The sequence below is a fragment of the Podarcis raffonei genome, chromosome 6 (genome assembly GCF_027172205.1).
Source record: "Podarcis raffonei isolate rPodRaf1 chromosome 6, rPodRaf1.pri, whole genome shotgun sequence".
In the NCBI taxonomy this organism is placed as follows: Eukaryota; Metazoa; Chordata; class Lepidosauria; order Squamata; family Lacertidae; genus Podarcis; species Podarcis raffonei.
The window spans coordinates 14383699-14405423 of NC_070607.1; the positions used below are offsets into that span (position 1 = coordinate 14383699).

General features: G+C 42.4%; 1 protein-coding gene across 2 annotated transcripts in view; it reads right to left on the minus strand.

The window, feature by feature from the left end:
* Positions 1-21725, minus strand: part of BRINP3 (BMP/retinoic acid inducible neural specific 3) — a 255967-nt gene that overhangs the window by 52981 nt on the left and 181261 nt on the right. For both annotated transcript variants that reach the window (XM_053391440.1, XM_053391441.1), the window contains exons 5-6: positions 20267-20372; positions 15398-15634 (exon numbers count right to left, since the gene is read on the minus strand). In XM_053391440.1, coding sequence (XP_053247415.1) covers positions 15398-15634; positions 20267-20372 — 343 coding nt within the window. The remainder of the gene's footprint in view (positions 1-15397; positions 15635-20266; positions 20373-21725) is intronic.

Below are 21725 nucleotides of genomic sequence, written 5' to 3' on the forward strand. Positions count from 1 at the left end.
GTCATGGATCTGAGAAGCAGGAGAATAAGATGGAGAAAGAAGTTTATCAGTGGTGGCTTATCGAAAGCCCTTCCCAAAGCGATTTGCCTGCTACGTACATTGCAGTCTTTTTAGGTGCCATTTGAAGACGTTTTTATTTCCCAGGTGCTTCCATCTTAAAATCTTAGATATTTTTAGATCCTTTATATTAGTAACAACAGCATCATCACCATCATGTTATTTATACCCCACCCATCTGGCTGGATTTCCCTAGCCACTATGGTTGGCTTCCAACAAAATATTAAACATACAATAAAACATCAGACATTAAAAACTTCCCTAAACAGGGCTGCCTTCATATGTCTTCTAAAAGTCAGATAGTTGTTTATTTTCTTGACATCTGATGGGAAGGCATTCCACAGGGCGGGTGCCACTACCAAGAAGGCCCTCTGCCTGGTTCCCTGTAGCTTTGCGTCTCACAGTGAGGGAACTACCAGAAGGCCCTTGGAGCTGGACCTCAGTGTCCGGGCAGAACGATGGAGGTGGAGATGTTCCTTCAGGCATACTGGGCTGAGGCCATTGAGGGCTTTAAAGGTCAGCACCAACACTTTGAATTGTGCTCGGTAATCTACTAGGAGCCAATGTGGTTCGTCCATGACTGGTCTTATGTGGGCTCGGCGGCCACTCCCTGTCTAGCTGCCGCTTTCTGGATTAGTTGGAGTTAATATTAACTGCTGCCAGTGATTTTAGTTTTACTTTATGCTGTTGCTGATTTTCTTCTGATTCAGACTTTATGTTTGCATTTTGATTTCTATTACGGTTTTCCGTGTTCAGTGCCATACCCTCCAACACACCTCAGATGAAAATAGGGACATTTCTCACTTTCCCACAAGTTGACCCTCCTCAATCCCATTTTTGGTTGTGTTCCCCCTCGCCGCAGAGCCTTTCCTATCAGAAGAAGGGTGAGTGCCACTACTGGGAAACTAATGGAACACAGCACACACACACCCTCCACCGTCCTCAGAAAACCTGTTAATCCTGGTTTTATTCTATTTCATTCTTTGGTCGATTTACAAAAAGCAAACCACACACTAGTAAATAAATTTTAGAAAGGGGCAAGATTAGACGTGAATGCACAAAGCATTTTTTTAATTAAAAAAAGTCAAGACTCCTTGTGCTTTGCTCCCCCTTTCTTCCCACCCAGGGTGGCACAGCCCTCTGCCTGCCCCTCAGAGCCAGTGTATCACATGCCACAGCCTCTGCTCCTCCATCCCTGCTCTTGAGCAGTTGCTACGAGCCGCCCAAGGGAGGAGGCAGGTAGCAGTGGCTATGGAGAGACAACATGATGCTGCCTTACAGCCAACACTGCAGCTGCCGCCACGGTGGATAAACGAAAGCTCATCCTCCTCCCTGAGTTCAGCTGCAACGGTTCTGGCAGGGCAAACGGAGGCATTCAGGGAACAAATCAGAAACCAGGATGCCTTTTGTAATTCTGGGACTGTCCCTGGAAAACGAGGACACTTCAAGGGTGAACTGTCCAGAGAACTGTTGCTATTGGACAGCATGAATGAATGTACAGAAGAATAGAAGGATCTACAAAGCTCCATTTCTCAGCAGAGATCTTATTGGAGCACAGGGGAAGAGAAAGAGCCGTGAGATACAAAGCACCCATTTAGTATCCCGAGGAATCTCTTTCTTCAGGAAAGATCAAATTGTACACCCTCCCCAAATTTGCAACACTTCTGGCCTGTATAAGTGATCCATCAAATTAAACGTAACCCACCAAGCAGAGATGCTAACTAGCTATCTAGTAAATTTCTGTTTTGGGGGGGCGTGTCATGGACGGCAAAAGCAGGGGAAATTGTCACTTATCTGGTATGTTAAATACATGCTTGTTAGGCTGCATTCTGATTTATTCTGTATTCTGCCTTCTGATTTGTTCTATACTCTGAATAAAGCAAGCCTTATGCCTCCAATCTCCCTTTAAAAGTGATCAGTGCAAATAACAGGAGGGTCAAATATCAGTAGCAGCAACAAACTGAAATACTCAAACACAAATTTGCTGAAATTTTATCTGCAATGGTAGCAGTTTCTCCAATGATCCCAGACAACATGTATTCAATAAGGTTCTGCCTTAATATTTTTTGAGTGTCATAGTAGAAATTTAGGAGAGATGTATGACTTTAAAAAATGTAGAACCTCTCATTTCCAAACAGCTAGAAAAGCAATGCTATAAAAGGCCATATATTTATTGCTACATTCCAGTGAATTTCAGTTGTCTGTGATGCATTATTTAATTCCTCTGAAGACAAAAGGACTTCCTATGAGAAATATACATATACTGAAAACAACAAAAATCTGTCAGCTTGAAATGGGCTTATTCTTTTCGTGGAAAAATGCAGTGAAGCTGAACTTTAAACTTCTTTCTATAAATCATTTAATCCTTTCACTGAAACCCTTTGCTATCTGTGTATAGAAAATGAAGTCACAGATTTGTTCTGAGATTTGGTTGTGGGGGGGAATTATATTACATTTGGATCCTACATAGTTGTTCTGTATATAATATAAAGATATAATGCTACAGTGGTCTAAATTCATTTCAGCTCACTTTTAAACTTTGTTCTGTTCTGAGAAGATAGATGGAGGTGTTACACAGGATTTTGCCCAAATTACAATTTTCAGTAAACCAACCTGATTCACACTTCCTGGATAGATATGCGGTTTCCTACACATTTATCTTTCAGTTATTCCACTCCTCTGAATTTTGTGATACAGTTTTCAGATCAAAAAACATAGCCAAATGGAAAATGGATATTATAGGTCAATATGCATACAAAATACACAAATTAGGAAAAAGGTGGAGAAAATGCATTTTAAAATCTGATTTTTAATAAGTTTTTTTTTTAAAAAAAGTGTGGCACTTTGATAAAGCAATATTCTCATAGCTGAACACATGTGAAACTGAAACAGACTGGAATCTAATCATCCATCCATCCATCCCAAATATTAGAATAATGGTGTCAGATCAATTCATGTGTTGTACAATAGTTCAAATAGCCATCTCAGGTGTGTGGGAAAAAGGATTGAGACAGTTGCAAATGGGGAGGGACGGTGGTAGTTCCCCCCCCCCATTAGAATACTCCCTACAAAATTACCCTATAGGTCAGGCTTCCTCAAGCTCAGTCCTCCAGATGTTTTGAGACTACAATTCCCATCATCCCTGACTACTGGTCCTGTTAGCTAGGGATCGTGGGAGTTGTAGGCCAAAAGGGCCGAGGTTGAGGAAGCCTGCTATAGATGCTATTAGCTTTGGGGTGGAAACAGGGTTTTCTACTAAAATAGCTTCGGGTGCTTGCATTTCCATCAGGATTACGATTGGTTAAGGCCCCCCCACCAACAAACCTTCACACACGCTACAATCGCATGCCTTTGGGAGTCCCTGCAGCAGCTATTTAGGTGTAAAAATAAGCACATTGATTATGTTCTTGCAGTTAATATACCATGCAGTTTCACTTATAACACATCTCCCTCGGAAAGGAGAAGGTTTAAACGTAACCAACCTCCTTATCTGTGGCTAATGAGCCCTACCTCATTCACAGCCTCTTTTGATGCAGCTGCAGCCGGGGGGTCATTGCTGCTGCATGACCCCCCATCTCTCACCACTGGTTGCCTGGGTCTACAGCTCAGCAGATTTTAATTCATAAGTGTAATAGCCAACTAGGAAGAGAGATGCAACAGCATAGATTCTCATCTTGATGCATTTTTTTCTCTTTTTTTAAAAAATAGCAGGCAAAAGCAGATTGTAATCCCCTCAAGAACAATCCTTCCTTTTTTATTTTTACCACGTTTGCAAGAAATTATATGCTGTGAAGTACCTGGTGGACATAAGCAGGAGTCTCTCAGGTCCGACCTTCTCATCTTTCCGCTTTATTAAAGTGTCATCAAAACAGCGCCATGTATCTTAAGCGCGCAACAACCTGTGTGACTTTTAATAAGTAGGATTGCCAGGTGCGGCGCTAGCAGGTGGCCGCTAATGCTTTTAGAGCTGAAAATGAGGTGATTAGATTACAGATCATGGATTGGTTGTGCCTTCCTATTTGGTTATGGGAAGGAAGGAATTTAAATATTGGCTCCACAAAGAAATTATGTATGGTGCACCTGTTCACGTCAGTAAAACAGAGATACCTCCATGGGGGGGGAGATGCTCAGGGTGGGGGGAACTATCATAATTGAAGCAGTGACAGCTTGGTAGATTTGACACCCCCACCTGCCCTGTTATTGATTAAATTTCTTGACAATCACACGGGGGAGTTAATTACTCAAAGGCAAATTAACACCCCTGTAAGATAATAGAGAAAACAATAATGAAGTTATGAGCTCTGAGGGTTTATTTATTTATTTTTGCTGTGCTCAAAACCCAGAGAGAGAGGGGGGGGCAGGCCATCTCTGTCTAGCTCTGGGGGCCAATGGAGTGGACTGTATTGATTAATATATTTTGCCTCAATGATTAAAAAGTACCTTGAGCTGCCAGTGAATCTTCTTTTCTAGTCTCTCCCCCCTCCCTCCACTCCACAAAGAGCCTTTCAATTAAGACGAGGAGTGAAGGTTGCTTTGCATATGAATGAGACGCCGCTCCTGATTGAGGCACTGGTCTGTTCTAGTCAGAACAGTCACAAAACGTACTGTGCTGAGCCACCAAGACAGCTGCCCCTCCCTCTGAAGAGGGGGGAGGGAAACAAAAACCTCCTTCCAATTAACCTGATGTGAACTTCAGTTATATGCTTCCAGCTTCAAAATGCAGCAAGACTGCATTATTACCAAATCTCCTCTTCACCGGCCAGATGGAAAGAAAAGAAATGATAGGTGGGAAGATTTGGCAAAGGTCAACACAACCCTGAAGACTGACCTGAAGAGACTTCCCTCAAATGGAGAGCACAACATAGGACGGCAGAAACGCCCACTCACATTGTCAAAATCACATGGGGGGGCAGTGGGGTCTCCTGTACTGGCCCCACCTGCTCTGACGTGTCCTCATTGGCTGGGTTGCACATGTTTCACATGTTGTGAGAGTAACTTCTGCAGCATGGTTCTAAATTGTGTGGGGAACCAGGGGTGCCAACTTGAAAAAAATATTGGGGGCCCCAGGAAAGCCTACCCCACATAAGCAATAACATGACTTGGTGCATGCACATCATTTGAATGGCAATGCTCATCAACTTGGGGGGGAGGGGGTGATGGCCCCCTCAAATATTTTATTGAGGGGGGACAAGACCCCTTGCCCCCTAGGAGCTAGCTCCTATGTGAAGAATGCTTATAAGGGGGCTAGCCTAATAATCTATGAGAAGAGTGAGAAGGAACCAATTGAAAGGAAGGGGACAGGAAGCATGGCTCCTCATCAAAGCCTATTAGTTTCTTTGATATCATATGAGGTCATTTGCATCGAAACGCATTTGGCTTATTTTGAAATATTCCGCACAGGATCCGGCCTGTTAAGAATTTATTATTGAAGTGTTCGTTTTTATGGACATTATTTTATTCTAATGAAGAATTCTATATATTTAAATCAGGGGTCAGCAAACATTTTCAGCAGGGGGCCAGTCCACTGTCCTTCAGACCTTGTGGGGGGGGCCGGACTATATTTTTTTTTTTGGGGGGGGGAAGGAACGAATTCCTATGCCCCACAAATAACCCAGAGGTGCATTTTAAGTAAAAGCACACATTCTACTCATGTAAAAACACGCTGATTCCCGTACCATCCGCAGACCGGATTTAGAAGGTTATTGGGCCGGATCCGGCCCCCGGGCCTTAGTTTGCCTACCCATGATTTAAATACTCCCCGATACCATTTTTGATTGCTATGATTTTTTGAAATTGACAATTGTCCCTTAGTTGTTTGCCTTTTTAGGTTCAGGTCCTCCATAGGAAACAGCCTCTAAACATGTTTTACTGAATTTCATGTATGTTGGGTACATGATGACTGTGTGGAGAAATGTTGTTAAGTTTATCGGTGGCACAGGAGCATCCCAAGCCATTTTGCTGCCTGAGGCAGAGGACAAGGTGGTTCATCCCCCGTTCTGTGCACAAAACCTGCCTAGACTGGTAGTTGAATCTTACTTCAGCACTTGTGATGGATCAGAGTCCTTCACTTGCACCCTAGAGAAGCAACCTAGCTTAGGGGCTGCAGGGCAGACCACATGGCACACATTTCTAGCCACTTTCCACCCCTCAGAATTTGCTGAGGCAGCTGCCTCACTTTACCTCATGGAACAGCCTGGCCCGAGAAGAGCCAGCAGTCATCTCATTGGTTAAAAAGGCAGCCACTGGATTTAGCCTTGGATAAGAGACATTCTTGTAGGAAGGGGGTTTATGCAGTTTCTTCTGGAAAATGTAATTTTGTTCTGCTGCAGAAGTACCATTTCAGTTCAAGACTTATTGAATGGGCTTGGAAGGAATAATTGTTTCCTGCTTCCATTTGAATTGTTTCCTGGCACAGTTAGATTTGTGGCCCCACTTTCTTCAAGCATAACTTCTCCCTCAAGTATGGTTTTCATCAATAAGGGAGGGAGGAATCTTCTGGTTTGGAATGTAATTAATGACCAGCAAATTCAACATCTCAGCTAAAAAATAATAATAAAAAATACCTTGTGGATGATGGATGCTCCATCAGATTTTCTTGCATATCTCCCTGGTTAAATGACCAATCTTGGAACCCTATTCTGAAACGAATGACTGCAAATATCAGAAGCATTCTCCTCCAGTTCACAACAAGGAGGTTTTAATGAAAAAGTTTAATAACACCCAAACGGGCCATGAAAAGGGAGAGGAATGCAAGAAGTCTTCTACCTCTAAATCCTTTGATATAATATTCAGTCAATGGCTGTAGCAAATTGTCTTTCCTAGTAGAACTTCCTTATGAATTTTCTTTATTGCTTTAAATCCCATCAGCTTAGTCAAGCGGTTTTCGGCAAGAGAATGTTAATAATTCAATCACTGTGAAGGAGTGGGGGGGGGAAAGAAAAAGAATGCAATGGGAGGGGGGAAAGGTAAGGTTATAGAAATATAGATCCCCAGCTGGGTACATGGATGCAGATTCGCAGACATCAATAGAGAATTAAGCAGATTTAAACCAGCGTTAGGATGCTGGTGCTGGGTTTCAGGTGAGCCTCCTGGTGCCTGAGTGAATCTGACGACGGCCCATCAATGAAAGCAAAATGCGTTGGTGCTCAACAGCAGGAGACTCGCCAGTTATTAAGGAATTAAACATTGTATCCAGTGAATACAGGGACTTGAAGATAATTCACACGGAAAGCCAATTTCAGTTCAAAGGAAGTATTCTAATCGCAGTTATGAGATAAAAGTTCAGAATGGAACAAAAAATGCTTTCAGCAAATACATGACTTGACTATAAAGGGTGAACTAGACTTGGTGATAAAAGAGGGGTTGGCGCTGAAAATGGCAACCGCCACAAGGTATTCCCCCTCCTTTGCAGTATAGTGGTGGGAAGATTGTGGAACTTCTTCCTGAGGCAAAGCTGATTGGCCCCCTCTTTGCTGGTCTAGGCAAATGGGGAAACCATTGTTTTTGTTTGTTGGCCCTTGATCTTAATTCAGTGGCATAGTGTGGGTTGCCAGCACCCGGGGCCATGCAGAGGGTGTGGGGGGAGGGAGGGAAACAGATGGAGTATGCATGCACATTCAACTGCCTAATGGCGTCTGCGTCACCCAGGAGATTGCAGCTGCAGAGATAGGAAAATAAGAGTTATTTCATTGTCTGGAGAGGTCATTTCCTGGTTCACATGGAGAAACCATTTTCAATGGAGCCAAGTGACTTGAAGCGCACAGCTGTAAGTTGAAATTTTGTGCCACTAAAAATCTGGGGCCTGGGGGAACTCCCCCCCTACTCCACTGCCTCAATTGATGTTTATTCATTCTATTTTGATTGGTTTCAACCAGCATTTGCCATTGTTTAGGGAAGCTTTTAATACTGGATGAATCATTGTATTTTAATATTCTGCTGGAAGCCGCCCAGAGTGGCTGGGGAAACCCAGCCAGATGGGTGGCGTATAAATACCGTATTTTTCGCTCTATAACACGCACGCGACCATAACACGCACATAGTTTTTAGAGGAGGAAAAAAATAAAAAAATATTCTAAACGAAACAGTGGATGTATGATTTTTGTGGTTCATGCTGTGGCCACAGACATGTGATCTGACGGTGAGTTTGGGGTAGCCCAATGCAAAAATCCTGAGGATCCATGTGGATCCATGCTTTGTAACCACGTTTTTGCACCACTGCGGCCCCAGGCAACAGTGGGTGTGTGATTTTTTTGGTGCAAGCTGTAGCCATGGACATGCTATGTGATCTGATGGTGAATTTGGGGTGACCCAGTGCAAAAATCCTGAGGATCCATGTGGATCTGTACTTTGTAACCAGGCTCTCTGTCCCTCTCTTCTCCCCACTCAGTGGCTCTTCTCCCGCTTTGCTGTTTCAAAGCGAGCAAAGCGAGCCACGGAGGAGGGAAGGAAGGGGAACCATGGAGCCTCTGCTCACGACTGCAGCAGATCCCCCCCGCCATCTGTAGGCATTTGCTCCATAACACGCACAGACATTTCCCCTTACTTTCTAGGAGGAAAAAAGTGAGTGTTATGGAGCAAAAAATACGGTAAATTATGATGATGATGAACATCATCTGCTCTGAACATATGAAAATGTTTAGGTTTGTTTACCTATCTTTGCTGGACACAGAAGGGCTGAGAGCGATAGTGCCATCAGCAAGCCCAGTTAATACAAACAACACAGTACATTTTCTGACCTCACAGAATTCCTGCTATCTTAGAGCAAGTTAACACGTGCATTGTTCTAATTATACTTTCCACCACTGTTTAAATAGGCTTTGATCCAGTGCAGTGTATTCAGGAATGCTCAACAGAGCACTCAGCTGCTGCCATGTTAGGACAAAGCACTAGGTAAAGGTAAAGGACTCCTGGATGGTTAAGTCCAGTCAAAGGCAACTATGGGGTTGCGCTGCTCATCTCGCTTTCAGGCTGAGGAAGCTGGCATTTGTCCACAGACAGGTTTCTGGCTCATGTGGCCAGCATGACTAAGCCTCTTCTGGCGCAAAGGGACATTGTGATGGAAACCAGAGTGCATGGAAACGCCGTTTACCTTTCCACCGCAGCGGTACCTATTTATTTCCTTGTACTGGTGTGCTTTTGAACTGCTAGGTTGGCAGGAGCTGGGACAGAGCAACAGGAGCTCACCCCGTCGCAGGGATTCGAACCGCCTACCTTCCGATCGACAAGCCTAAGAGGCTCAGTGGTTTAGACCACAGCACCACCTGGGGTACTACTCATATGGTTCCATGTTGTTTGGGAAGTGTTAGGGCAATCCATGTTTCTGCACCTCTGCAAAGCTATGGAAGGTCCAGATTCTTTCCCTAGATAGTGTCTAGCAGCGTGCCTGGTATTGTAGTCCATGATTAATCCAGTTTCAAACCTGGTACTATCCAATTTTCCCTTAGAAGTGAAAAAAACTTATAAAATATCTGCGCATCCGGAGAAAGGGAGCTAAAGATATAACATTTTTCATACAGCAGAGAATGCTATTTTTTCAACTAGTGTTTGGATGAATCAGCAAAAAAACTCGGGCACGGCTGTTCCTCATTTTCTCCCTCCCCAATGGAGAAAATTAAGTGTTTTAATTCAACCAGGATCCTTGAAGCACTAACGAAGCATGCTAATTTAGGACGAACAGCACCAGTATGGATTTTTGATAAAAACAGCTGTTAATTTTGCAGAGGAAGTAACTAAATCCGAAGGCTACAAGATACGGCTGTTTGTGGAAGATATGATAAGCTAGCAGATGGATCTTAGCAAACAGTCTGAAAGCACTCCAATTTCAGTTCAGTGAGGTGGGAACAGAATAATTTGCATTTTCTGAAGAAATGGGAAAAGCAAAGATTTAATTGTGCTGGAATATGTGCTCAGTGGAAACAGAAAGAAAAGAAGACTAAACTGGTTTTGGAAAGTATCTGACATTTTTGGGTGTCGTTGTTAGTTTCAGAGGTGCCTGTGCACCTGTGTGTGAGTAACCAATGTTTGAGGGCAGGGTTTGAGTTTCCAGCACCTACATCAACCTCCAGAGTCAATTTCTGTAAAATTCTGGAAGCATTTGGAATTTGATTCTAGCTGGAGCTAACATTAAAGCTCAGATCATACCATGAAAAACAGGAGTTTTCACAAATGGCGTATCAATATCACTCTGTCATTGGTCGTTTCCTCAGTTGGTGAGGCTCACTTGACATCAACAAGAAACTGAGTCTTCAATGTATTTGGCCCAATCCTGTGGCACACCCTGCAAATAGAGATTTAGTGGGCGCCTTCTGTGCCGACTTTTAAATGCTTGCTGAAAACTTTTCTATTCCACCAGGCCCATGAAGGCAATTAACAGTACAGCCCCCCACAAGGGTCTACTGATGTGTCTTTTTAATTTCTTTGTTTTTTGCTTTTAACATGTTTTATGATTTTTATGATTTTTATGTCTGGTTTTATGTTTTTATAGTGTTGTAAACCACTGTGGTGTGTGTGTGTGTGTGTGTGTGTGTGTGTATAATACAGCATTATATGAATACTTTTATAAATAAATAAATAAATAAGCAAATAAATAAATAAATAAATTTTTTTTATAAATTGTCCAGTAGCACCTTAGAGACCAACTAAGTTTGCTCTTGGTATAAGCTTTTGTGTGCATGAACACTTCTTCAGATCCATATCTGAAGAAGTGTGCATGCACACGAAAGCTTATACCAGGGGTCAGCAACCTTTTTCAGCCATGGGCCAGTCCACTGTCCCTCAGACCATGTGGCCGGTGGCTGGACTATATTTTTTTTTGGGGGGGGCAGAGAACAAATTCCTATGCCCCACAAATAACCCAGAGATGCATTTTAAATAAAAGGACACATTCTACTCATGTAAAAACGCACTGATTCCTGGACCGTCTGCTGGCCGGATTGAGAAGGCGATTGGGCCGTATCCGGCCCACGGACCTTAGGTTGCCTACCCCAAGAGCAATATTTCTCAGATGAAAATAGTGTTACCTAAGGAAAAGTGGGACATTCCAGAATCAAATCAGAAACCCTGATGGTTTCAAATCTGGGACTGCCCCTGGAAAATAGGGACACTTGGAGGATCTGAATAGCTTCTCTCATTTGTAAATTACTGGAATTCAATGAAGTTATGATAATCAGGGAACACCAGCCCTCCTTTATCTTCTATCTAAACAAAAACACTCTAAAATCTTTATTATATTTTAGTGAAGAAGAAGAAGAACTCGGTATAATGTGTGTGTGGTGGTGGGGAGACCAGTACTCACTAAAACGTATGGCTGTATATCTGAGGGCAAAATCTGTCTCTCTTTCAACCTCTGTCAAATCCTTTATGTATCCTCGCTGAGAACAGGCTTGGGGAGTGAGAGCACAACAAGTTCCCTTAGAGGTATATCACATAGCCATAAAGGTCATAACCGCCTAGTGCAGTTAGCTAGCATGGTATTTAAAGGTTGCTCCCCTCAAGATGTGAGTCTGGAAAGGGCAAAATAGAGCAGGTGGAGACCTTCATTTAGCAGGCGGTTGCTGTGGACTAGAGATGATGACTCATGACACTCAGATCCCACTCATTTGGATCTTTCTTTGCCTAATACAATCATCTTGCATCTTGCATACCTGAGTACTACAGTCTTAAAGGAAAGCGATCTCAACAGACACACTTTCAATGCAAGCTAAAGGAGCATTGTTTACTAGAATGTCAAGCCAAGTTACATAACATATCCAATTCTGGGTGCCACAATTTAAGAAGGATGTTGACAAGCTGGAGTGTGTGCAGAGGAGGGCAACCAAGATGGTCAAGGGACTGGAAACCAAGCCTTATTAGGAACGGTTGAGGGAGTTGGGCATGTCTAGCCTGGAAAAGAGGAGACAGGAGATACGATAGCCATCTTGTAAAGGGCTGTCACAAGGAAAATGGAGCAAGCTTGTTTGTTTGTTTTCTGCTCTGGAGGGTAGAACTCGAACAATGGCTTCAAGTTACAACAAAGGAAATTCTGACTAAACATCAGGGGAAACTTTCTGACAGTAAGAGATGTTTGACAGTGAAATGGTCTCCCTTGGGATGTTGTGGATTGTCTTTCCTTGAAGGTTTTTAAGGAGAGGCTGGATGGCCTTCTGTTATGGATGTTTTAGCTGAAATTCCTGCATTGAAGGGGTTGGACTAGAATGCATGTGAAAGGGCATGAACACTAGGGGCAGCAGAGTATTCAGGAGAGGAGCAACCTTCAGATTCATGCCCTGAGTATGCTAGCATGGGAGTATCAGCCACATCTTTAAAGCTCACACTTGTGAAAATGTCCAGGCCACCATAACTATGCAGGGGGCTCTGGAATAAGATTTCACTTTGCACATGATGGGGTGGGCACCATCAACTTGGTCTCATGAACCATGTCCAGACTTATATTTACTTTCATTCTGGGACCTTGAGGTGAAGGGAAGGCAATAAATTCTAATACCACTACTACTACCAATGTTTAGAATGTGAGCAAGTCTACACTAGTGTCAGGGACTAGTCAGAGGAGGAGGACACTGGAGAGGGGGTGGTGATGTCAGGGGCTGGCCAGAGGAGAAGTAGTGGTGGAGACCTTCTCCCCATCCTGACCCTTCCAGGGAGGAGGAAGAGGAAGACAGTATAGATTTACAACAATGGTTTGCGGGAAGTCACAGCTCAGAGGCAGATGAGTGGAAAAGTTGGGAAATAATGAGAGGAGGAGCAGGCAGCTGGCTGACATGATGTTACTAGAAAGCATTCCAGACCCACCATCTCCCAGAACCCAGCGAGAGCCTTAAAAGTAGAAGAGCAAAGAGCTCAAAGACAGACGGCACTTAGGAGCACCCATAGATGAGATGATGAGGATGACGAATGAGAAAGTGGTAGGGAAGGAAGGGGTTGAGATCTCTCTGTAAAGATTGACATAAAAAAGGCCTGTAAGAAATTTTTCCTTGTCTTTATACTTTCCTAGGCAACCAGTTGGGAGCTGCTGACAGCATCCTGTCAACTAGAAATATTGGTCATGGGTATTTTAATGTCTCCTAAGCCATATTTTGCAATGCATTCAGCCTTCCTTTTAGAGACTCACATCTTATATCATACTCTCATCGTTCCACTTGAAGTTGTACATGCAGAGGAGGTCTGCAATCACAAAGTTTGTTCCTATCTACCACCAAACATAGAATCTCCATTATGTGGAAGGCACACTAAGTGCTGAGAGCTATGTCTTCAGTATAATCACTGTGATGTTAACATATATGAGAGAGTGCTAGAGGGGAAATAGTTAACTAGGTTGCACAGACAGGACCCAGGGGGGTGGAGTCAGTGGGACTATAAAATCAGTTCTGGGAGGAGTTCTGGGAGGAGTTCGTTGGGAGTTGTTGGTGGGTAGTTGGTGGGTTTTAGTGGGTTGGCTGGTTGGGAAAGGCAGTTGGTAACAGAGAGACAGGGCAGTGGGTTCTTGAGTGTGGGGTGGTAGAAGAGATAGAGAGGAAAATAAGACTGAGAAAATAAAAAGCAACAATGTTTGGAATGCCATAAAAGTTTTGTTTGTGTCTGAAATAAAATACTCTTCTTTATTAATTGAGAAGCTGACTTGAGACTGAAGTGATTTTACCAGGGAGGACCTGGTTGGTGGCAGCGGATTAGTGGTGTATGGGTCAACAGTCCGTGAGACGACCGGGGGCTCTGTACGAACGCCACAATCACATGCACCAAAGTCACCCACCAATACACTAAATATTGTGCTATTGTCCCTCCCATATTCACTTTGAGGTTTCACATTTCTTCATCCATACCTCCTTACTGCCACCCATCTCAATCCTCAGGTACTTTCACATTTCTGACCAAGAATCTCCCCCTCTTTCTCTTTACTCCAAACGATCTGCATAACTTCCCATCTCTCTGTTTCTCCTCTAATCTACTCAGTTCCTATGACCAGGCCTCCGGTAATGAAAATACTGAACAAAATAATTTTGAAAGTATCTCTTGAAATTTGCCCGTTACTTCCCATAGTTCAAGAGTTTTGTTTCCCATAGACCCCTTAATCATGTGATGTCACCATAAACAACAACAATAACACATGTACAACAGTTTCCAGGGGTTCGTGAAGGTTCCAGAGTATGCAGAAACAAGAGACCAAGGCCAAATAAGATGTTTGCTTAATTACCATGCAGCTACATAATTGGGCTGGCCCTTTCATTAGACAACCTGAAGCAGTTGCCTCAGACAACAGAGACTCTCTTTTGCAGCCACCTACCTGCCACCGCTAGAAACTATTTCAAAATATAATTGGAAGCTTAAAGGTTGAATATTAAACCTTGCACTTCAAAGAAGTTTAAAGTAGGCACTCTCCCAGGACACCTTGCCCAGAATGCCTCTCACAGAGGAAGGGCTCACTTCCTCACAGTCGCAAAGTGTGTTTTTATGGTTCCCGGGACATGTGTGAGTATGTGCATGAGCTGGGAAAACAGGGCGCAGGGTGTGGAGGGCAAATGGAGCTCTCTGTGTGCCAGCCCAGCCCTTGCCACCAACACGACACCAGCCCTGAGCTGCTTTGCGAGGCTGGGATCTGGGGAGGGCGGTGTGAGAAGGATGCAACAAAACGAGGTGGAGAGTAGGGTGATGGAGGAAATAATGTCAGAGCCACTACTGTGTTAAAAAGGGCTAAACATTATTCACATGTAAGTGGAGGGATAAGGGCATAGCTGCCAACGTTTCCCTTTTTTAAAAGGGAAATTCCATTATTCCGAATAGGATTCCTCGCAAGAAAAGGGAAAAGTTGACAGCTATGGATATGGGAGAAGAGGTATGGGAGCAGCAGAACTATCTGCTCCAGATAGCGCTTTTGTCTTGCTCCGGTCCAGGTTACATATCTTGTTTTTCCATAATTAAGAACAAGCTTGAGGGGGCCGATTCTTATTGGGAAGGCAAAGCAGAGGAAGACTTTCCTCTCCCACTGCAACCGGAATTATGTACCCACTACTATGGCTAGGAGCCTGGGGAGAAGGACAGTCCCTACTGATGTCTAATTTGATCCTAAGGCCATGCCAAATCAGATCAGATTGTGGAGAGTTTGGGATCCACCAAAAATTGATCCAGGATAAACTAAGACATAAGACGTCCAGCCCTGCCCAGAATTTGCTGTGTCACCACATCTGACTGCCAGTGAGTATAATCCGCTCTGTGCACCACTGTTGCCCAAAATTCATTGCCATGACTGGGAATTTGCAGATGTGTGATAGCTGCTATGGTCAACAGAACTATTCTCATGAAATCACAGGCTATTCATTGACACAGTTGAAATACTTTAAATGTTCCACACCTGAGTCTTCAAACTCGCTATTGTAAGTATTCCAGGTCTCGCTGATGCGAAGCAGGTTCTCTTCCATAGCTTGAATATCCATATAGGGACAGTTGCATTCTGGGAATTTGGGCCCACACTGACACCAGCAGTCGTTGTCCTTGCAGATAAATTCCCCTTCTGAGTTGCAAGCAATATAGCTCAGAGCTGCCTGCACAAACCGCTCCTGCAAGTAGTCAGGAAGGATCAGCTGAAGACCTTGAGGGAAGAGGAGGAAGAAGAAGACAGAATCCATCTTACTAAATGGGATGGCGTCCTCAAAGCTATTGACAACATCCTTTCTCTAATCAATATGGATATAAAGCAGTCTTTCAAAAGTATCTACAAAAATTATTAGTCCATGCATGCTGAATAATCATTTGTGACATAAGGACAGGGCCAGATTTAGGTTTGATGAGCCCTAAGCTACTGAAGGTAATGGGGCCCTTTATATGTCCAGCTGTCCTTTGTCAACGTCAAATTGTCGCTGTTTTTTGTGTTGAATATATGCTATGTGGTAATTTATGGACCTAATAGGTATCTAAAGCTATTTGCACATAACAAAATATGTCTTTTATCAAAGTAATTGTTGAACTGGAATACCATTAAGAAGAAGTAGTGAAATACAATTAAGAAGAAATGGCTGTTTTAGGGGTTCTTTTTCAAAGTCTGGAAAGGATTAATTTGTTTTGCATTACTTTCTATGGGAAAACATGCCTTGGTTTTGGAACGCTTTGGTTTTGGAACAGGCTTCCAGAACGGATTAAGTTTGAGAACCAAGGTACCACCATATATAGAAATGAGCAAACCAGTGATATTTTAGGGAGCAGGCTAGGAGGCGGGGCCCATTACTTACATCATAGGAGCCTACACAACACAAAACACTGTTGCTGCATGCAGGTTTTATTTTATTTGTTTTTTATCTTATCTTTTGGAAATGTACATCCAGTTTTGTTTTCCTTTTAAAAAAATTGGGGCCCCCAAGGGAGTGGGGCCCTAAGCTATAGCTCGTTTAGCTTATATGTAAATCCGGCACTGCATACGAATAACCTGATGGGGAGGGGGAAACTGCCTGTATGGAGGTGATTCTGAACTGCCACAGGTAACCAGGCAGGTGGGTCAATGAAATCTTAATAAAAGTAGCTTTATTAATATGCAGTGAATGTTTAAGAGCAGTGCACTATTGCCCATGTTCAACATTCAATATGCTTTTATTCTCCTTTTCAAAGAGACACTTTTGAAATCAACAAAGCTTGTCTGCCAAGACAGGGAATGCCAGGTTGTCTTAACTTTATGTATTTCTCAAATCAATGAAAGAGTCATGTTTCAGGTCGCAGTAACCTGAACTGTACCCACGTTGGTATTATTGATCTAGCAACTATAGCCCTATGCCCACATAGGCAATCCCATGTTCACTGGGGAGCCATTGAATGCTATGTTCACACTTCCAGACATTCCTTGGCCATTACAACCCCTTTCTTCAAAACCATGTGTTCCACACAGTTGTATGTAACAGAACTCTAAAGCATACGCTCACACTTGCATCTAAGGGGTTTGTGCCAACAGAAAACCTGCACAAATGGGAATCCCAATCACTCAATAGCCCTTTCATTTGAGCAGGAATTCACAGCTCAGAATCACTTTGCAGACATTGCTGAACACAGTGCAAAATTATCAAAGGAAGGGGGTGCAATATTGGGGGGTGGGGCTGAAAGCAAGGTTTGACTCCCCAGGAAACATGGCATTGCCCTACACAAAAGTAACACAGGATTACGTTTCAGCATGTGTGAAAACACTTGTTCGGGATGAAATGAAGGTGTGCAAAGAGCCCTTTGTTATCCTACGGTCCTTGTTTATAGCTTGCTTCCACTTTAGATTAACCCCTTGGTTATGTCAGATGAAGATCACACACACACACACACACACACACACACACACACACATATATATATGATCAGCATGGGAGCTGCTTCCCCCTGCTACAATGTCACAAGATTGAGGAATATGTAGAAATAGCAATAAATATGACAATGAGTGAATGTTGTTGATAATGGCAGTGACTACAGCAACCCATATATGTGGATAGGGCATTCTGCTTCCCAGTGGGGTGTTGATAGTATAGGAAAGACCCACACAACTGGTGGCATCTACACCAATGTGAAGTATTTACATGTCTACATGTGTTTCACAAATCAATCCAGGTAACTGGTTGTTGTTTTTTATCAGACAGCTGGAGTGCTTTCCTTTTGTGAAAACGATCAAAAAATGAAGGAGAGTTTAGAACTGGCTTTGTGCTATCTGGAATTGCTGAGCCTAGGTCTCTCTGCTTTGCTGTGTTTTGATGCACGGGCCTTTGCACCAGGATTACTCTCTTGATCACGGCAGTCAAGAAACATTTGCAGGCAGCAATGCACAGGAAGCAATGCAAACTAAATAGGGAGGAAATCAATTCAATCAAGGATATAGTCTATATTAGCAGGTATCATCCTTCCAGCTCATCACATCTAGTCCTTTCTAATATAATGCAGGTGTTTACAAATGAATGGGAGCCAAATTCTTTGAGCCAGTTCCATCCAAGTACTTGACCTTTAAGCTGCTTTAGTTCCATTCAGTTATATCTGTTGTCTCCCTCTTCATCTAGGTTGTAGGGTTAATGGGGCTTAGGGTGGAGGAGGAAGGCAATGGCACCCCTACGCCCTATATGTATTTTCCGTTGTGAATGCAACCCCTTTTCTCTGGGTCTCTTTATGATATTCGAGGTATATGGTGTTGTCCTCCTGGGATGGTACCACTTCAAAATACAAGAGGGAGGATCACAAAAAAAAACCCTAGATGTGCAAGGCCAGCAAGCCAGAGAGAATATACTATTATTTCATTTGTTTATTTGCTTAGCACTTCAAAACTGCTTAATATTAAATCCCTAAGAGATATGCACAAAATAACATAAAAACATAACAATAAAATAATGTAACAAAAACAACATAAAAACTAACAATACAAGAGTATACCAAAAAGAAGAAAACAACGTTATATAATCTGGAAGAGGTAAATTCAGGAATTCGGGGGAAAACAAAGTCTGATCTTATGGATCAGGAAAGTCTTCACAAGACATGTAATGAAAATATTTTAAATGTCTGAAAACCACATGGCTCCTGTTCATAACAAAACCACAGCTGAGGCTGTGCTCCTATCTCTCTCTCAACTTCATTTGCCCTCTACATATATATGTAAAGGTAATTGTTTTTTGGCATAGTAAATCTGGGACTGTGTGTTACCCTTTACTCACCAAGGCAACATTGACTATGAAATGGTTTTAAAAGGCAGTTCTGTGTGTCGCAATTTTTCTGTAGGAATCCAACGGCATGTATCAAAACAGGTCTGTGATTGATGTAACAACCAATTTCCTAAGCATTTTACTGACAAATATTATGTCGAGCGCAGGGAGAGCAGCTTCCGAACGGCAAATAATTTCCATAAACACAGTGGAGATATGAGCCCCAATGAAAATGACAGGATCATCTATCAAACTGTTATATGCCCCAAAATATCAGGCGTACAATGTGATATTCAAGATAGGCTGTCCTATTATGTGAGAAGTGGAAGGGGAGGGTGGATGTTGAGCTTATACGTCAATTCAGTGGGAAGATAATTCTCACTGCCTGTCCCAAGAGTCAAAAAGTGTTATTTTCAGGCAGCCCACATTCCAAAGCAGCAAAGGTTTCAGCACCAGGAACAGCTCCATTTGGATGATGGTGACAGAGGCTGCTTTCAGGAAAAAGCCTTACACCATCCAAAGCTTTCACAGAAGGAGCCCAAGCAGATGTGAAATTTTGTGGGAAGCTAAAAGAATTTCAAGAAGCTTAGCACAAATTATCTGAGTTTTAAAAATCATCTCTGTAGCTGCAACCAAGGAAGAACATACTGAAAAGGAGAATGCAAACAACCAGAACCTTTGTTTCACGTTTCCCATTGCTATTTTCTTCCCATGATCCTATAAGTGTTTTAACTTGATCTGTGTCTGTTTCCCCTTCCTTGAGATTATATGGGTATTTTAGCTTGATGGTAGCTGGTAGCACACGGATGAGTATCTCTATCACCTACAGGCGAACACAAAATCATTTAGCTCACTATTAAGTGGTTGACTTGCCAGCAATTGCCACTGACAACAGAATCATAGAACTGTAGAGTTGGAAGGGACCCTGAGGATCATCTAGTCCAACCCCCTGCAATGCAGACATATGCAGCTGTCCCATATGGGGATCAAACCTGCAACCTTGGCATTATCAGCACCATGCTCTAGCCAACTGAGCTATCCTAGCTCTAGGATTATATAGCAAGGAAACTACCCCACTGTTCAAAGGAGATGATAGATAGATGATAGATAGATAGATAGATAGATAGATGATAGATAGAAGATAGATGATAGATAGATGATAGATAGATGATAGATAGATAGATGATGATGATAGATAGATGATGATAGATAGATGATAGATGATAGATGATAGATAGATAGATAGATCAGTTGCCCTTCCACTTTTGCTCTTGGCAACACCAACATGTGGCCCTCAGAAGGTTGCTGGTAAAGAAATGTGGCCCTTGGGATCCCCAAACCTGATTGACACCAGCTCTAACCCAAGGAGTTCCACAAGTTTCACAGGCCTGGCTTTTCCAATGTGGCAAAAAAAACACATAAACACATACTCACATACTCATACTCTCCACTCACTAGTTTAAGATCAATGGAATGTATTGCTCAGGAAGAAGTTTTCAAAAAAATAATAAAATTAAATGACAAATATCCCTATAAACATCTTCCTACAAGAAATTAACAAAATTCCACCCACGTACCTTGCAACTGAATCTTATTTTCCGGACTCTGTACCAGAACAGAACTGACAGAATCTAGGTTGTCATAGTTACTGCAGCCAAGAGGACCAGTCCGGGTTTCTGTTACCTAGTGAGTAAGGGAATGGAAAACCATTTGCTGTATTATACAGAACAAGCTAAGTTTCCTTTTAAAAACACCTGGCACAGTGCAGCAACAGAATTCATTTTCATATATACAAGCGGTGTGACATTTTTACCTGGACAGATGCTTCTTTTAAGCAGCCCCTTTCACAGACAGCAGCCTTATTTGCCGTATCAGATCACCATGTTTTATAGAGATGAAATTCAATGGTAATTTTAGCAAAATCTTGGGAATTGCATTTTTGTAGGGCTTTGTGAAGACCTCCCCCCTCCCCCAACCCTCCACATGATATTCAGGGGTGGTGTAACTTCATTACATATTTGCTGGGGGTTGGGGTGTAGAATTCAACAGTCTGGTTGAAAGAATGGCCTCAGAAAACTACTCAACTACCCTTCTGAGATTTTTCAGCTTGGTTAATACAGTATGAAAACATATTATTGGTTCCAATTGGTGGGTAAAGGAAGCAATGGGCTAAGAGAGGAGAACTAGAAGCACTTGGGGCAGACTATATCTAAGCCAACATTTCTTGGATAGCTCAGTCGGTTAGAGTGTGGTGCTAATAACACCAAGGTTGCAGGTTCAATCCCTGTAAGGAACAGCTACAGTTTCCAGGAATCTTTAGGGGGAGCCATAATGGTCAAAGTAGTAAAAATGTACTTTAAATGAATGATGTGGATGCAACCAGTATTTGGCCTAGGTCACTTAGAAGGTTTCAGGGCTCAGTGGGGATTTGAACCCTGGTCTCCCAGTCCAAGATCAACATTTTAATCACCACACCACACTGGCTCAGTATATTGAACAATAATAAAACTAAATCCACAGTTATATTCCAGTTTTTTCATACTACTCACAGGCAACAAAACAGGCAAAGTGACTTCGCTGAATATTTGGGTTGGGTGAAATTCTCCAGTTCAGGAGGAGTTTGGTGTGTGTGTGTGTGTGTGTGTGTGTGTGTGTGTATGGTGTGTGATTTATCTGACTTTTTTCATGAGAAATTTTTACTTACTTCTGAATTATTGTGTTTCATACTTTTTCAACATTTGAGGTTTTACTTTGAAATTTATAAATATTTTAAACAACATGAACAAAGTAAAGCAACCAAAGCTCAGCATTTATTTATTTATTTATTTATTTATTTATTTATTTTTAAAACCGTTTAATTTCAGTGAGGAATGTTTTAAGCATGTATAAAAACTTTGCACTGAAATCAATGGGACTTCCAATTGTTCAGTTTGGACTGGATTATACCATTGAATTTTAAATCTGCAAGATTTAACATAATCTACAAATGTTAAATATACAAATTTAAACGGGCTGGATTTGCTTAATTGGTCTTAG